The 19,837-nt window shown below is 29.5% G+C and overlaps 1 protein-coding gene across 1 annotated transcript in view; it reads left to right on the top strand.

The window, feature by feature from the left end:
* LOC111627451 (DNA-binding protein RFX2-like) overlaps positions 1–12,571 on the top strand; it is a 138,219-nt gene extending 125,648 nt beyond the window's left edge. The window contains exons 13-17 of the mRNA XM_023371020.1: positions 97–194; positions 1,247–1,396; positions 4,834–5,042; positions 7,487–7,640; positions 10,374–12,571. Coding sequence (XP_023226788.1) covers positions 97–194; positions 1,247–1,396; positions 4,834–5,042; positions 7,487–7,640; positions 10,374–10,715 — 953 coding nt within the window. The 3' untranslated portion in view covers positions 10,716–12,571. The remainder of the gene's footprint in view (positions 1–96; positions 195–1,246; positions 1,397–4,833; positions 5,043–7,486; positions 7,641–10,373) is intronic.
* The last annotated feature ends 7,266 nt before the right edge of the window (positions 12,572–19,837 follow it).

Genomic DNA, 19,837 nt, shown 5'->3' with positions numbered 1-19,837 from the left:
TTTTTTATAAATTATTATATCAAATCTATAATTGTTTTATCAGGTTTTAAACAAAAATAAATTTGATGATAATATACATAATTTTTATATTTTTAGGTTCTCTTACTCAGGCAATTCGTAATTTTGCCAAAAGTTTAGAAGGATGGCTAGCATCATCTATGATTGGTTGTCCAGAAGAAATGATCAGAGTAAAGGTTTGTATAATGAAACAGAAAACTGGCTTATTTTTAAATTGAATATGTTGATTAAGGAAAATAGTTATTTTATATTAAGTTCAGAAGAATGAAACGTTTGAAAAAGACACTGAGGTTACTGTTGTTAAACATTATTTATAAAAATATTACTCAAAAAATCATATATAAAATGTTTATTAATGTCCTACAGAATAAAATATTCCATACATAGTTAATAAATTATACATTATAATTTACACAGTAATTATACATTAATTAGCATTGCATAAATATTTAAACAAATTATTAAATTATATATATATATATATATATTAATTGCATTTAGCAAACTATTAAACATTATACATATTATTAATTATGTTTATCATCATCATCTACAGATTCTCTTCATATTAAGAAATTTCTCATGGAGAATTATTGGAAATGAAAATAATAATAAATGTATAAATACTCAGAAGCAAGAGATAAGTGCTACATGAAATAAAATTAACTTTTTATCTGGAAATATTTCATTATACTGTTTATTTTCTATTAAGAACTGTTTTATTACATGCCATTTGATTTTTAATTATTGAAAAGTTGTTTAAGGAAGATCAGATACAACTAATTTAAAAAGAGAGAGTTGGATACATAACTGAAAAATAAAACAAGACAAACACTGAATTTTGCTGTAAGGTAATTTTATGACTATCATTCATTTCCTAGATTTTTGCTGGGTTTGTATGGTGCAATAAGGAATCTTATAATGATGCACATGCGTATCAATGCCACATGTTTTAAAATTTACAACTTCTTACGATGCACCAATAACACTGTGCATTCAGCTGTAATGCCAGACAACATGGACATATAGTATACTCTGTTGTCATGAAATTCTACCTCTATCTTCCCACTTTTATGGTAACATAAAAGAGAAGATTCTCTTCATTTTCATTTGATCTATCATAGTATATATGTATTTTTTAAAAAATTATAAATTATGGAATTTTTATTTAATGCTTGATTAAAAATTAATGTATATTTAANGTATATTTGTTTGTTTTTTTTTATAGTTAAGTGCTGTAAGTGCCTTTGCCCAGACATTACGCCGGTATACTTCTTTGAATCATTTAGCTCAAGCGGCAAGAGCAGTATTACAAAACACATCACAGATTAATCAAATGTTGTCAGATTTAAATAGAGTAGATTTCCATAATGTACAGGTGAGTCAGTAGCATTTTATCAGTTAATGGTATAAATGAATTATGTAATCAAATTAATTTGTATGATTTAGAATATATTTTATTGGCATTTTTATAAAAATTTTGAATATATTAAAAACAAATTTTATCTTTTATTCTAACTACTAAACAAAAGCTATGCAAGAAATTAGCTGATTCAGTTGTTCTCAGTTATGTGTATTGATTTATAATTAAAAATGTAATTATTAATTATTTGATTATGTATTCAGATTTTTATGATATATACCAGTATGTTTTTGCGAATTTATGGGGCTCTGAAAAATTAATAAAATTAAAAAAAAAATCCCTGAATAAATATTCATTAATAAAATGACGAAATAATTAAATTTTGTTTAAATAATTATTTATTCAGGTATTTTTATTTTTATTATATTAATTTTACATGTACTTGTTGTTATTTATTTATTCATGTATTTGATTATTTTTAACATAACATCCTTAAATTCAAATGCTTGTTCTTTTAAATTTGTATTTATGTTCTTTTATTCTTCCATTTTGTTATGTTCTGTAACTGAGGAAAGTCAGTGAACCTGATCAAAAACATTCTTAATTTTTATTAAATTTATTGCTGGATTTATCAATGTGTAAGTTTTTTATGAACTGTTTACCTCCAGTTATTTTTGAATTTCATAGTTAATAAATAGAAAACTAACTTGATTGATTAACTTTGTATTTATTAATAAAATTGGATAATATCTTTATATACATTTGAAAATAGAATCAAACAAAATCAAAGGTGATCTATTGATAATATACAGTTATAGATATCAAAGTCTTGATTATAATATAAAATTTCTTGTTACAAGAAGGAATTCAAATATTCAACTCACTAAGCTAAATTGACACTATTGAGAGAGAGGATATACAGTTAATATTACCTTAAATGATCTTTTTGATCTGTAGGCTTCTTTAAACTGTAAGATGAACTATTTTAATTAGAATGACTTGAGAGATGATGGGAATCTTCAGTTCTATCAGGAGGGCAAATGGATGAACTCAACTTGTTTCATGGGAGGATGAGAGCATTGAGCAGAGAGTTTAGGGGTGACCTGTCCCTTTTAAACAAAAATATTCTCCAATCAAAATAGTCAAAAATAAGCCCTTACTCTTCTGACATGTGACAAAAATTGGGCAGTTCAACAGATAAGTGGAAATCTCTTGTTAACTATCAATTTTGAAGGAACTGTGTTATCTTTTTCCAATTGAACAGGAAGTTCCTTTTTTCAACTTCGTACAATTACAAAACAAGTAAAAATTTATCGAATAATTATAACAATATTTTGTTATATCTGTTAACAAAATTAAATTATTAACCTGGATTCTCACATTTTTATGCAAACTATTTTAACTCTTCTTGCTGGCCTTTTTTTGAAGCTAGAATTACATTAGTTCATGCATAAAAAATAGTGTTTGGCAAAACTTTTAGAATCTCAAAATAGTCTCAAAATGACAAGTCTGAATTTAAATACTATATATTGGTTCCTGTTATTGAACATTGGTATCCACAATATATTAAAAATCTATATATTTTTCAAGGTCCAAATACAATAATTTTGTCTAGTTTATTTTTTATTCAGATCTATATATCAAGATTTACATTTACATGTACAAAGTACTAAATTGTATTTGCTAAATGTATAAAATAATTAAAATTCATACCATGTTTTGCAAATGCCTCTTTACTTACAATTACCAAATTATTGTTTACAATATTTTTTCATGGCATTTCAAATGTGCACAAAATGAACCACTGTTTTATGAAACAAGACATCTTAAATATTTAGAAAATTTACTTCACTTAAGAATACAGTAGAGCATCGATTATCTGACCCCCGATTAACCGTCACCTCGGTTAACCAACCGCGTTCTAGTCGGCAAATTCAAATGTCCACTAGTGATGTGACGCTACAATATTTGGCTATGTCTTGGCTACTTTAATATTATTTTTACGTGTTTTAGCTGGCAACATTGGATTGACCATGAAAAGGAACCAGTATTTAAACAAGGCTTAATTTTCTAATTTTTAACGATACAATAGTGACGATTATTATTATTTTTTTTAAATTTGATAGGCTTAACATGGAGGAAAATTCAACGTGAAGTAGGTTAATGGTGATATACTAATATACTAATTACATGGGATATAATAATATACTACACTAATAATGGATTTTTTCATACTTTTCGGTTATCCGACTTTTCAATTATCTGACCAATCCCAGTTCCCAATTGAGTCGGATAATCGATGCTCTACTGTACTTCATTTAAAGTTTAGTTTTTTTTATTTATCTTCTCTGCCTGTTGCACTAAGAGGGCTTTTTTTCATACTCATTGTATGTTTAGCCAGGCCCACAATGGGGCACCTGGGTGGTGAGGAATGGGACCCAACTTAAAGCAGACTGCCCACAAAAATTCATGAGAAGCTGCTTGTCCCAGACTTGATCCAGGTGATAACTTGATGCCTTAACTACCTCAGCCATCTGGCCAGAAGAATTTCCAAACATTTGATTTCTTTGATATTTTTTACTTCTATCTGCTTTCTGTTTAAATCTTTATAAAATAAATAAATGAACAAAACATGTGTACTCATATATTGTGAACAGTGTTGCCAGATTTTAGAAAAATCATTTGGTTATTTTTCTGAATCAGTATGTAATTTCTTTTTGTGATTTGGACTGTTTTCAACTTTCTGCATTGCAAAGTATCAGATTGACTTAAAAATTCTGTTGTGCAAGCTGTCAGTCAGCATTATAGATATGATTACAAAACTAAGCTAGTTACATTTAGACTAAACCTGCTAGTTGTATTTTATCTTTACTAATTACATTATGTTTCTTTACATTTTTATTTATAATCATTCAATGATTAATGATCAATGATTCCCATATAATGCTGTTAAAATATACAAATTTTGAACTTCAAATCATTGAGTTTTAGATCAAGTATCAAGTCCAAGTAAACTCTAATTGGAACTAAAAACCCTGAGCTTCAACCTCATTAAATGTATTCAGAACAAACTAAATGAGAATTCAGAAAAAAAATATTTTTACACTTCAGTAAAGTTGTTCTTATATATTAAACAATTAATCTATTAAATTATTTTTATTTCTACCATAAAAATAGTTTTTAAGTAAAATTTTAAGGTAAATTACATTGCATTAGTATAAGAGGAGTTTATCAGAATCTTGTTAGTCAGTTTAAGTATGAAAATAAAATTGAAGTAAAATTCCACAATTGCTACACAAATGATCAAAATGAGTCTTGCTTTCTACTAGTTACAGACTAGTAAAATTCAGTTAAATATTTTTAAGATTTCTTCTATGTATTTATGTGAACTTTCTTTCATTAATCATTTTGGTTGTAATAAGTTATCTTGCTAACAGTTTACGTTTTTGTAGGAACAGGCTTCTTGGGTGTGCCAGTGTGAAGATAATATGGTTCAAAGGCTGGAACAAGATTTTAAATTGACATTACAACAACAAAATTCACTTGAACAATGGGCAGCGTGGCTGGAAGGTGTTGTTGCTGTAGTGTTACAGCCATATGAAGGCAAACCTGACTTTCCTAAAGCTGCAAGGCAGTTTTTGTTAAAATGGTCTTTTTATAGGTAAGAAATTAATTTTCAAATTAAATTTTCATTTAATCAAAATTTTTTCTTAAATTTATTAATTATTATTATTTAACCCTTTCAACTCAACTTTCTTTTATTTGGTGTTATTTGCCTTTTTGTATTAATTGACAGTAATGTGCCTTCAAAATATGTAGAATAATTCCAACACTTTGTATTTTATTTTTTATATAATTTTTAATATATAAAAAATAAAATACAAATAAAATATTGGGACACGTGAGACTCATCAGATTTTTTAAGTGAGGCTTGTGTATCCCGCAGAGTTGACTGGAACACTCAATTTACTGTCAGTGTATTCTAGTTTCATTTCTCTACATGCTATAAAATTTCTCTATTATAATGTTTACAAATTATATCTCATTGGAAATTATCTTTTACACATGACATCTTGCAAAGAGGAACCTTATAGCTTATACAGATTGTCTTTGTTCCTTTTTCTTTATTCTTTTCTAACTTCTTCATCTTCTTTATATTTTACCTTCCTCAGGTAGATTGTTCCCATTGAACATATATTTAGTATTTTTTGCAGGTCTTCCAGTTTCACTCATTCTCCTATTTACTACTGCTGTTTCTCAACCCATCAAAAAGCTGCAGCAGTGAAGAGGAAGCTTTCAGCTACTGTTTAGTATACTCGTGAATACCTTTTTACAGTTTCAACACTACTCTTTCATTAAAATCTTCTCCATTAAAAATTTGTGTATTGTGACAAAGCAAAGACAATCCTCTTTACCTCAATACACATTCAAATCATATACATATCCTGTCATTGAGTCATATATCATCCAAGCTTTATCCTCTTTTTACTGGTTTTATAAGCATAAATTATATTTCTTCGGGGTTGATCTCTCCTTGAACGTTCTCATACTCTCATTAATACTTTGAAAGGGATTCTCAGTTTTGCACTTTGGAAATCTGTATTTTACACATACTAGAAGCTTATCTACATAATTTTTTACACACATTTACACACAGTTTTTTTGAATTGTTCATGTGTATCTTTGAAATAAGCTTCAAAGCATCTGTTTTGTGATATTGCTTTTTTTTGACATTTTGTTTCTCTTTGGTGGCTTCTCAGACCAATAGGAAGCTAAATCAGAAAGAGGATTGTATGACATGTCTAATATTGTTTCCAACAATTTTCATTTCATCAGGGTCAGTATCAGGCATAAACACACCACCCTTTTCATTTCTGAAAAAACGGGATTTTTTATTGGTTAAACTTATTGATAAAAGTATTAAGACACTGGAAACATTTGAAGAGGATCACAGCTGTGGTTTACATTGACTATAACAATATATGGTTATGGATATAGTGTAGTTTTTCTGGGTTGAAAATCAGATGTTTCTAATTACATGCTTTGGTTTAATGTGACAAGATGAGTAGAATTTGATGTACTGGCTTGGATATTATTCAGTGATTGCAGAGTATGAGGATTCTTTTTCATTTGGTTGATCTAAATAATTTTTGGAGCTTTTACTTGTGAAATTATCCTTGGTCAATATTCAAGATCTCTGTCTGACAGATCATTTTAAGATAAAAGTTTCTCTTCACTACCTACTATCTTTGTAAATTGCTTTCATAATAACTTTATGAGAAAGACAAACCATTTGAAAATCAATTTTCAATGTATAAATGAATAAACATAATAATCTAAGCGTCCCAAAAGAGTGCATGAAATACAGCTGATGGGATACACTTGTCCCAATGCATGATAAGGTTAAAAATAACAATAATTCAGATAATATTAGTAGAAAAAATTACTTCAAAGAATAAAACAAAAATAAATGATCCAAACCTTGCAAAATTATTCAATTTCATATGTGAAAAATTAGATTGTTACCACTCTAGAACTAAAAAAGTGAGATTTGTCAAAATAAATGGTTTCTAGCATGTTGCCATATTGATAATTGTTGATGTTGCCAGCACAAATGCTATAGAACATATTCAGAAAGACTGAAACAGTACAAAGTAATGCAAATAAGGGACAAATATTAACTAACAGGGGTTCAGAAACATTTACTGGGTTATAAATATCTCAAGAGAGCCAAAATGGTTAATTTAGTGAAAAGAATTATAACACAATTTTTCAATAAACTACTAAAAAATGGAAAAGTAAAATTGAAATCTATTGAAAAATTCAATTATCTTTTTATCTATCCTGTTGACAAAAGCATCTATATAAATGAAATTAAGAACTTATAATTTGCATTTTATTTTTCCTTCTTACTTTTCAAATGCCAAAATCAGTTTGAACATAATTGAATTTTAAAGAGAAATGCTAAGTTACATCTTAAAACCAGATTTCAGATAAATGTAATTTAATAAATTTATAAAAATCATCAAATGTTGACATAAAATATACTATAATATAATGTTCTCGTTTTTAATTACATATTTCTAAAATGTTTTTCTTTTATAGTTCAATGGTTATTCGTGATCTAACATTAAGAAGTGCTGCCAGTTTTGGATCTTTTCATCTAATTAGATTACTTTATGATGAATACATGTTTTATTTGATAGAACATTGTGTGGCTAAAGCAATTGGTGAAACTCCTATTGCTGTTATGGGAGAGGTGAGACTAATTTAATTTTTTTAATATTAAATTATAAATGTAGAAAAATTAATCTTTTATATCTAATATATCACTAGAAAAATGCAATATTAGGTTTTTCCTCTATGTTTGTTGAAATTCAGAATATTTGTAACAATCTTTTCATATTTATGAAAATTGTCAAAATATAAAATGAAACATTAATATTCATAAACTAGAAGATTACATAACTTCATAAAAAAAAACCTTCATTAGTAGCCATCATCAAGTTCAAGTTTACAACATCACTAGAAGTATTATAAAATAAATTCAAAATAAAATTTGATAAGATAAAGGCATTATCTAAGTTAGAAGTATATGAATGTAACTGTCAAGTTTCGTAGCAATTGGTTGAATGGCCTAGGAGTGTATAGTGAACAAACATCCTCATTTATATATATATATATACACGAGGGATGTTCAAAAAGTATCGGATCTTTGATCGGCAAAAGTACATTTATTGATTTTGAGGTACAAAATCCTAATCCCCTTCAAAGTAGTCTCCTTGGTAACTTCTCCCAGCGCTCCTGCCATTGCTGGAAACACTGCTGGAATGCATCTTTTGGAATGGCCATCAGCCGGTCTGTCACATTCCGCATGATGTCTTCTCTTGACTAAAATCGGGTTCCTTTTAGCAGCATTTTCAGCTTGGGAAATAGCCAAAAGTCACACAGAGCCATGTCGGGAGAGTACGGAGCGTGATGAACCACAGGAATGTTGTCCTTGGTGACAAAAGTCCGAATCAGATCTGAATCAGCATTATGATGATGGAGTTGCCAAGTTTTGGTTGACCACAGATCCGGTTGTTTGCTTTGTGCAACATCACAAAGACGATAAAGGACCTCCTGGTAGTACTCCTTTGTGATGGTTTGGCCTTGTGGTGCGTACTCACGATACACCACCACACGGGAGTCGAAAAAAACTGTCAACATGACCTTGACATTGCTGCGGACCTGCCACGGTTTTTTTGGCCTCGAGGATTGTCCCCGAAAGCCTGCTGAATCTTGTGAATTGTTTCCACTTGGGTATCACCAAGCAGAAACCATTCGCTCCCGTGCATTATTGGTTTATGTGGGAAAAATAAAGGTCCAATACTTTTTGAACACCCCTCGTATATATATCATATTTTTATCACTCTTCTAAATATTAAAACTAAAAGACATATTTTTATTTAGTTCACCATGATAAAAGATTATATCATATTTACATTTAAATATTATGTATCATATATTTACATAATATAAACAAATTTTATAATTATATTTATTGTAACATATTGAAAAATTAATATTCTTACACAGTATAATATAACATTCTTAATGTTTTAGTAGTTATAGAACAGATTATGGTTCTCTATCATCTATATCATTTATGTTTGAAAAATTTAATAAATGTTTTCAGATAGCATATTTATAGATTTCATTCAAAATCTGATTAAAGTACTGTACTTTTTAATTCTTTAAAGGAAAATTTTATTAAAACATGCAAGACATTCAAAAAAATAAAAATAAACAGAACCTTTTCTAAATTGCTTTCATCTTTAGAAATATTTCTTCAAAATTGATATAAAAAGTTTCTTGACACTAGAGAAACTTTTGACTTTTTGTTTCTTTTAATTAAACAATACAAAACAATAGCCCTAAAAAGACTTTAGTCTTATTTTAGGACTGCAGTTTTTAACATAAATTTTTAACAAACACTTAATTGTAAAAATTTGTTCTTAAAAAAAGGTATAAAAATAAAGTTTTGATAGAATAACTATGTTATCTTTCAGCATGCATTACTGTTTCTTATTTTCTAAATGATTTTAAAATAATTCTTTATGATTCATGCACAGAACCAAGTGATACTCCTTCATTTTTCTGTTTGTCATAAGTCTTTGACAGCAGTTTATTTCAGTTGTAATGCTGCCATTACATAAAGCTTTTAGGATAAATATGATTTCATATTTTAATGCATATTTTAACATTTCAAAATTTTGCCTGATAAGTCTACAAACAAAAATGGAAAACAAAAATACTAGGTGATTATATTAAAGTTCCTGTCTAGAGAGAGATTTCCAGATTTGGTTGCATTTGAATTGCTAAGATTACACCTCAGGATTATGCAGAAGACATTTCCATAAAGAAACTGACACCAAAACTCAATACTATGATGACTAAGTGCTAAACATTTTATTTGAACAAAATATATTCATGTTGTATGCAGGAATGTTTAATGTGGTCACCATTTTGAAGGCAATGAACAGCCTGTTCACAGCCAATCGTAATTGCTCCTTTGTGATACTTATTGCATGCAGTGTATGAAGTTATTACAATTAGCCATTGAACAGTGTGTTCAGGCTCTACACCTTTAGAATGGGAACATATTGAGCATCATCCTCTGCATTGCTAATGTCTTTATGTAGCATGTGTTGTATAAATAAAATGTTTGCTGCTTGTAAAACCAAAAGTGTCAAGTTTTAGTACTAATGTTTTTTCATGGAATTGTCTTCCATATATTTTGAAATCTCACTATACCAAATTTGGTTGCATTTGGACTACTAAACCTCTCTCTCTAGATACTTTAACATTGAACGGGGGTAATTTTAATTAAATGGGAATGAAAAATACTTCTTTAAATCTTTTTAATGACTTTTAAATAAAGAAGAATGATATAGAACCATAACAGTAGTATATTATAATTAAAATTTTAATCTAATAGTTACTTTTATAGTTTATAGGGCTTGGAACAAAACTAAGGTGTGGAAAAGATACCCCTCTTTCAATTCAGAAGAATTTAGTCACTCCTTCATCAACACATAGTACAAAAATTATTGTTGAAAATGGTTCTTCAATGGATTCAAACTGCAGCAATGTGCCTCATAGTTCCTCTTTTATTGGCAGCTGTTCCAATATAACAATAACTAATGGAATCAAGGACACTGTTACAAAACTGAATGCAGCGTTACAGCCAGGTCTCATTGGTCAACCACAAGTAACAATTGCCAGTAATATGTTAGAAGCTGTAGAAGGAGAAGGTGTTTTACAAAGTGCAAAAAAGCTGAAAGTTACTTAATGTATTGTTTCAAATTAGAAACTTAAAACGGCAGCATTTCACCAGTGCTGCTTCCTTTTTTATCAAATGTAATTTGTTTGAAAACTCAAGAACAAATGGATGTATATATACGTACAAGCATGCAACTGCAGTTGCTGTCATCACTCATGGATATAAATTATTTCAAGATAAATTATTGCCAGAAAATGGCCCTTGACCAACTGCAGTAATCTGCAGCTTAAATTTTTCCTTGCCAAGAAAAGCCAAGCTATTATTGGCTTTTAATGATGTGGTGTCTTAAAAATTGTACACATTTGTAATATTTTTTAAGCCTGAACTCTGTGTGGCTCTTTAGACAGCTTATTTGAAAAAAAAGTAATTTAGCTGTAATTTCTAAAAGAATTGATATAGAATATACACAGAATTTTCACTTAAATTGCACAAACTGCCTTGGATGATTAGAGAATAATACACCCAAAAGCACTTATTCCATGGCAGTGCTCTTCTAGAACATATCAAAGATATTAAAGAGCATTGTGATAGTTGATCACAAAAGCACACAAAATGGGTGAACTATAATATAGTATAGTTGAAAGATAAATAGGAGTTTAATCTCCTGTGTGTAATTTACAGAATGAATGAGATAGAGCAGTTAAAAAGCTAGCTCTGTTTGTGTGCAAAGCAGAATGTATAAAAAATCAGTTTAGAGTTATATAATTTTATGAAAAATAACTTATTTACTATTGCCAAAGAAGTCACAATGAATTTGTAGTTTCACTGTAATGTTCCTCAGAACAGAAATGGTACTTATTTAGTATAACAGTGGAAAATTTTACTCCAGTATTAAGTTGTGACATAGTCATTACTGTGATGAATTTTGTGGTATGTTTTGTCATATGCACCACATGTGATTGTACATCTTGTGTTAGTGTTTTTTTTGTGCATGATTTGTTGTATAAAAATGTTGCTGTTGGAAATTAATAGTGCATTTCATATTTGCAAGGGCTTTCATTTTCCCCCACAATGTTCCTTGAAGCACACAGTCAGTCTTGTTCATATTATGTTGTTTAAAAATGTGTGCATGTGTGTGTATGTGTGTGACTTCTCATTCATCATGGAAGCCAGAACTGTTTAAATATATATATATATTATATATTATATATATACATACATACACATATATAAGAGAAGCTGAGCCTTTCCATTTAAATCAGACAAGAAACATTGGTACATGTACTATTTTTCAGTCTATGACAAAAGTGACTTTCATCCCATTCTTGTTCAAGTGCCGATCCCTTTGCTCAACAGGAGTCCATCCAGTTTTGGTGTCTTAGCAACATGCACTGCTGATGCAGTGTTGACAGTCACATACTGTAATTCATGTAAGGGAACGATACAGTTATAACCATCGGCAATTTTAGTGTGCATTCATTAAAAAATCACTGAATTCATAAACAAAAGGTTCATACATTAAAAAAAAATATATATGAAATAAAATAAAATTTTGAAATAATTGCCATTTCTTAATGTGCCTGCAATTCTCACTGATGGTTTACAACTGTAATGTTTCCATAGCACTTATGCTTCCCTTTGCTTCTTTCAAGAGAGGCATATTTTGTATCAGCCACTTCCAATTTTTGCAAAGTTAAAAATAAAAAAATAAAAAAGGCATTTGATAAATCAAATGCATCAATAAAAAACAGGTATCCTTGTGCCAGCATCTATGAAGTGCTGTGATGTTCAGCAGGTGTGAGTAGATGTTCAAACAAATGTTTTGAAAACTGTTTGAAAAATAAAATCTAAATCACATTTTACATGTTAGTGTGTGTATTTGAGAATTATTTTAAATAACTAAACTTTCATTTCTTCTTCATTAATGAAAAAATGGATATTTTCAGTAATTTATTAAAAAAAAAAAACTTTTTTCTAAATTTGTTATAATTTTGATAAATATTAATAGCAAATTTTGAAATTAAGTATATTATAAATAATAACGACCATCAGTTGCAACTAAATATATATTTATTCATATCTTACATGGCTTCTGATTGATTATTAAAAGAAAATTATGTTTTCTGTATTCCATATTTAGAATTTTCAACAGGGTGTATGAGCTAAATTTAAATGGAATTTAAAAAAATAAATTTGTAAATTATTCTGAATTTCTTAAATGCAAAATAGATAAGTTTAATCTATATCTGAATTTTCTTAAAATATTCTGTGAGAAAAAGTTTGTTCATACAGTAACGTTGTTTAGCCCTCATTATCTTATAATGAAAATAATCTTGTTAACACAAAAGATCAAAAGGAATATTTTGTTTACCTATGTAATGCACATTAAGAACTTGATATTAAAGGAAAGTTTACAATTGATTGTAAAATAATTTTATGAAGAAAATTTAGTATAATTTTCACAAACCTTTTTATCGTAATATTTTGTATATTTTTTGCTTATAACAAATGATATTTTATTCTTTGTATCTCCAGTAACAGCCGTGAAATAACCAGTTTCTAATAATTTACATTCGTTGCTTTATATTGTAGTCAGAAATACAGACTCTACTGTGTAAAACGAATTGTTAGTGTGTATTCATCAAATCAAGACTTAGACAGGGGAAAAAAATGTTTTAACAACAATTTTGAGTAAAAAGACATTTTTATTTATGGGATTGCATTTTCTTATTTAGATAACTATGTTTATTCACAAAGATTTGTATTTTTTATTATTTTTTTTTCTTAAATAAATCTGTGAGATTGTACACTACTACTATAGATAATTACTTTCCTTGGTGACTTTATTATATAAATTTTAGTTTGCCTTATTATTTAGTATATATTATCTGATCATTTTTAATTTCTACATTGAACACATTTTATTTATATTGTAAATGATGCAATATTATAGTGCTCTATCCGTGTGAATAAATATCAGAATTTTCTAATGCATTTAAAATAAACACATTAATTTATGAGTAGTTTCAATACTATATTCAGAAATAATGGATGAAATTTTTGAATAAATTGTGCTTCATAGTGTAATAAACAGATAACTGATTAAAATTTCCAGATTATACTATTTTACATATTTCAATTAGCACATTGTGCCATAATCTCTACAGTAAATAGAAATAATTCAGTAATATGATAGTATACAGACCTTTTCAGATTGGTAATAGACAACTGTAGTTATCAAATCAGTTAATAGAAATTTGGAAAATAAGGAAATCAAGAAAAGCATCTATCATCATAGAACCATAAGCAGCTAACTAAATCTAATTTTCAGAAAACAGGATTGACCAAAAATTGCAGGTTTTTAGGGGTAATTACTCCAAAAAAATTTGCTATTTTATGTAATTGTTTGGAATTTCATATACAGTATTTGCTTACAGTCCCAAATAAAATGATAATAGGAATACAGTACTCTATTATTGAAAAACAGTAAAAAATTTAGTTAGCTACTTGTGGTTTTATACCCTCATATAATTATGAATTAATTATAACATGAGTACAGTACATTCTTATAATCAAGAAGTCAGAGAATATATCAATTTCAAGCATTTCCAGAAATGTTTCATCAGGATTCTGAAATAATATCCAATGAGATAGGTGATAACAATTTGCTCAATACATTGAAAAGTTTGTAGAGATATGATTGTAAGAATGGAAAAATATGGAACTAGTACATCATGAAAACGTAACAAGGGGGAATGAGGTTAAAATTTACCAATAATAGCGTGACATCATTTATAGACGATTCCTTGTCCCTAGCTGCATCCCTTATATAGGCTACCAGCCAGACATGTTCTAGAACGGGCCGCTTAGGACCCGTTAAGGCTTCATATCCGGCCCGAAGTTTGGATGATTTCTAAAAATCAATGTTTCTAACATCTTGCAGAGATAAAAACGAAACTTTCAAACGTCTAGCTGTTTATGCAAATCGTGAAGGCCTGGTAGTAAAAGTGCCTTTGTTAGATCCTTTTTTAATTACAGTATGTTTTGGTTTACCAAATAATAAAGAATATGGCCCGTGTATTTCGCTGACCCATTGCTGCGATTGTTTGAAAACACTGTTCTAGAATGTTCCCAATACGGTAGAAAGAAGTTTCGAGAATAAATTCGATATCAGAACTGATATTATTTACTCAATTTGAAACCTAATAATCCCATGATTTTTGTCGAAAATTTCTGAAAATTTGCAGGGAGGTTTGCATATTAGGGGGATGGAGGCGATTAAATTTTGGTAGTTAAAGGTCGAGGGGATCGTGGATCATATCTGGACTTAATGAAGATTTGTTATTAACATTTACAAATTTTTATAAAATTCATTTCTCCCCTCAAAATTAAGCCTTTTGCCATTTTATAATCTCATGAATAATGGTGCCATACAAATATATTTATTTAATAGTATAAAATTTATATTAAGATTTGATAACAGCCGAGAAAGTTACACAACTCGTTGCTGGATATTTTTACTAGTTTATTTAATTAACAACTTTTATTAGTCAAGACGCTGACTGGTACAGAAGTAAAATTTTAACGTATAGTGGAGTTGATCTGTACGATGATGACTCGAATTCGTTCTTAAACGATCGTAGTTCTTGACCGAAGATAGAATATGGTGACACCTTGTCTTAATAACCCAATTTTTAACTCTTAACCACACAAAAGCATACAAATCACTCAAAGCTCAATTTTGTAGCAAGTGGCTGGGTTGATCCACAGATTTTAGTAAAGTTTTTCACAACATACTTTTCCTAGCAAGAGAAGGAAAATATGTTGGTATGTAAAGTACTGTATGTATTTAAGTACAATAAAATAAACTGTAAGACTTGGTAGTTTTATCGTTGTACTGACTAAAAATGTACTGTACGTTTTATGTTAGTTTTATTGACCATTGCATATCATCACTTCTAAGTGCTGTATGGTAAGTTTTTTCTTTCTTTTTTTTTGTTCTGTTTTAAAATTTACTTAAACGATATCCTTTTTTAGGTAAACCCAAGTTTACTCTTTCCACCATTTAAAGTTTGGTTACTCTGTATCCAGTGAGATTAAAAGATTAAAACGGAACAGAAACGTCACAAATATGGCGCTGGGCAAAACGCACATACTGTAAAGCCGAGTCTCCGATACGTCATATGCAAGTTGTCTATAAGTAAGCTATTGACCGAGCATTCATTTATAATGAAAAGTGAAATAAATGATTTTATTTATTAAATACAGTCGACCCCCCTATAATTACGATTCCTATAAAACTACGAAAAAAATATACGTATTTTGGAAATGTTGAGTCGGATTAGTGTAGAATCGATTAATTTTATGGAAGAAAACCTTTCAATCAGCCGTAGTCCGTAAACTTGACACGTGTCGGGCTGTGATTGGAACGACTTGTAAGAAATCGGATTCCTAATAAATTGGAACGTATCTATATCTTATAGGGGGGTCGACTGTAATGACTAATTCAATATCAATGTAATTTTATATTTGTTGTTTAAGACGAATTTTTTTAGTTTAAATTTTATTCCAAAAGCCTCCAGGGAGGGATCCAACACCCACATCCTCCTCATAATTACGCCACAAATTAGAACATAACGTATATTGGAGATACTATGTATTAGATTATAACATATGTTTAATTAAATTGTTATAATGTATTTGAAATTTCCAACACTTTGCAAGGAATTTGAAATAGGGGAGACCGGGGATAGTTGTCACAAGGGGCATGTTGTCACAGTGCAAATATCACCTATATAATCAAAACTGAATGGTCACGTCATCTAGGAGTAGGTTCCTTTACCGCTCGCCTACGTCATTACAAAATTTGAATAATATCCTTTGCATTGTTTTCCGTTAATTAGCGGTTAAAAGATTTACAGCAAGTCGCGTAAATTTTAATACATCATGTCTTGTGCCGTTTGAAAACTTGCAATTAGTAAAAGGTGAGTAACAACTGTATTTCCTATTAGATGGGTCCTTAATATATATATATATATATATATACATTACGAACAATCGAATTTTCTATTTTGAAATTAGAAACTATGAACCGATTTGCTAAGGAAATTCATTTGGGGCAACTTGTCACTAAGACTGACTGATCAGAAGAGAAAGAAAGGACCTGTTTGGTTTGTGGTCTCCAGGGGCGTGCCGTGACATTTGATGATAGGGAAGCTGTGTTTCTATAAGAAGCCGACATCCAGGGGCAATCAGTGAATTCTTTCTTTAAATGTATTTTCAATAGATTATTTATCTGACGTACTTAATAAACAAGTTCATTATAATTACCTCTGTTATTAGATCCAATATATTCCATATGCCCTCTAAATGCTAATTCTTGCTTTGATAAAAACATATAACATCTATTTATTTAGATATAATATATCTATTACCCATATAATATATCTCGTTACAATTTTCAATATTTATTTTATATTATTTACTAATGTTAAATTCTATTCCGCTTCGATTTCCAAATTGCTTCAAATACGAAAGAATCGACGATTTTTCGTGTCTTTTGCCAGCTAAATTGTCAAAGACATTCTTATTCCACACACTAATTTCACTCTGTAAATGCATTTTTATGCATTTACAGAGCCATTTTATCGTGAAAATATCGAACAAATTTTTTTATTGAAGCGTTTATATTTAACTTAGGCATTGGCCGTTCTCTTTTAATAATGTTTTCTTTTTCATTATATGATCTCGAGCCAAAACTTTTTTAAAATAAATTTTCAATATCGCAATTACATTCCGAATCGCTAGCCACGATATAAGGGCTAAAATTAAAAATAAAATTATAAAAACTTACTTGGTGAAATAAAATGTGTGGTGGATATACATACCTGGTACAAAACATTCTTCAATTGTATGAATATACTTTTAAAGAAAATTATAATTAAATATAACTTTGTAATGAAACGTACATAAAAATAACATAAAATATTCTTTACTCTTTAAATCTTAACCACTTAGTCAAATAGCTCCCTACGAGTGGAATCAGAGACGGTCCTGCTAGGTGTGCGGTGTGTACTGTACATGCACGCGGGCTGCCAAATCCCGAGGGTGCCGATACCCTCGGGATTTGGCAATGTCAAATGTTTCTTTTGTCGCATCACTAATATACCTCAAAAGACGCGACAGGGTTCTTGTAAATTTTAAACGTTTCTCACCATAGCTGTAAAAGTCTAAATATGTTAAACTTAATAGATTGTCCGTCGTTTGTTTTCTAACTAATTCGTTTTAGGACCAGGTGTTGTCCACGGAAATTTCCAAAATTTACAACTTTTCGGTCACTCTCGTCGAACTGGAAAAATTTCTGTCTTTATTACATCTAATACAGTATTTCGAAGAAATCAGTCCCCACTGTACTCGGCTATAGATTGGTTCGGTTAAGCTTTTGTTTAAGTAATATTCCGGCTCTTTCATCAGGGTTTTGTTTATGTCCCCAATTCCCTAATCGCTTAATTATTTAACTACTTCTTAAGTAGAAATAAGTCGAAACCAGTTACTTTGTACTCGAATATTTGTAGTCTCGGGAAAAAGTGGAAAGACAAATTTTTATGACAAACGGATACATAAATCGTAAATTTAAGGAAAATAAATTCTAGAGCTTTTTCTGTACCTCGTGCATCTCTCTCATTCATTAAATTTAGTTGTAAATGATGCTACCAAAGTAACAGTTAATTTTTTAACATTATACAAGAATTGTACACGTTTTTTTCTACATCCCCTTAAAGATGGGATGTACGAAATCGTAATATCACTGGTTTAACATCGAAATCCGTGAGTAATATAAAATCGGAAAGCGGAATAAATATATCAAATATTTTAATGGATTTTTTTAACTCCTGTCAACTATACAGAACTATCGTAAAAACATACCAGTAAATTCTTATCGGTTGGGTTAAGTTATAAATCTACTCGTTATTCACGTAATCGAAATATCTAGTGGGCAGGCGGCTAACAGCCCAGAACCGGTCCTTGATAGAATTGGAATCTTTATATGTGTGCAGCTTTCACCCAAGGTCGTAGGCTTCCACCGGCTAAACCGGGTGAGGTTGGTGCTCTGTAAAGCGCATGCGCAAATCTGGCTTTTCGTAATCTGAAAATACAGGAGATTCCACTCCGCCACTAATATTCTAATATACAATAGCAATTTTTTTTTCCCCGTGTAGTATAGAAATTTGTAATAAGATACATAATGCGGTTATAACAAAATATTGTGCGATTATTTTCATATAATTAAAATTAATATTTATTTATTTTTTAGAGAATACGAGGGAAGCGGCGCTTCCAACGCTTCTAATGACGGCACGCCACTGGTGGTCTCACTAGCAACGTACTGTACAGATGTAAATCCATATTATGTTTGTCACAACTGTGACTGAAGACAATATGTAAAGATTGGAGTTACTTGTCTTTCGCGGAATAAATAATAGTAAATTAGTAATCTATTTTCTTTATAGAATTGACACGAGTAAATGTCATATTACACATAATTTAACATAACCAAAATAAACTCAGGAAATGTGAGAACTTAGACTACATTTACACAGTTTCTAAAATAATAACTATGACAAAAAATTACTGAATGTTCATATATTTATTATAAACCAAATCAAAAGATATGTAGGTGTATACATTTTCACTTAAGCTTAAATTGATATTATAGACCCTAAAACTAGAAATGACTAAAAACTGTGACAGGTTCCCCTGATAAAGGCAAAAAAGGCACACGACGTTAACCCTTCCGACTTTACGGACGTACTCTTTCTCAGCTTTCAGTTACCTGTTCAAGGTTGAGTCTTTTGCAAATCTTCACGTTTTGAGATTGCGAACCCAAAAGAATAAAAAAAAAAATTCGTTGATACGTATGTATGTGTTGACGTCTATTTCGCTTAATATCTCGGGGTGAAGATAAAGAAACGAAATTTAGCATGGTAGCTTGTATATAAGAGGCATTGAAGCTATTAAATTTTGGTTGTGAAAGGTCAAAGGGATGGAGAGATAGAGGGTGGTCACGTATCTTATCTCGCGACTGGTATGAAGGTTTTACTTGTTAGCATTTAGTATTTTATTAAATTCGTATCTGCTCAAAATTAAGTCTTTTGATATTTTTATAATAATTAAAACTATATAAAGTTTTT

This window comes from Centruroides sculpturatus, unplaced genomic scaffold (assembly GCF_000671375.1).
Source record: "Centruroides sculpturatus isolate CEXI.00-Female unplaced genomic scaffold, Cexi_2.0 scaffold281, whole genome shotgun sequence".
Lineage (NCBI taxonomy): Eukaryota > Metazoa > Arthropoda > Arachnida > Scorpiones > Buthidae > Centruroides > Centruroides sculpturatus.
The sequence above is the reverse complement of the archived record's forward strand: the minus strand, read 5'-3'. Positions and strand labels throughout refer to the sequence as shown.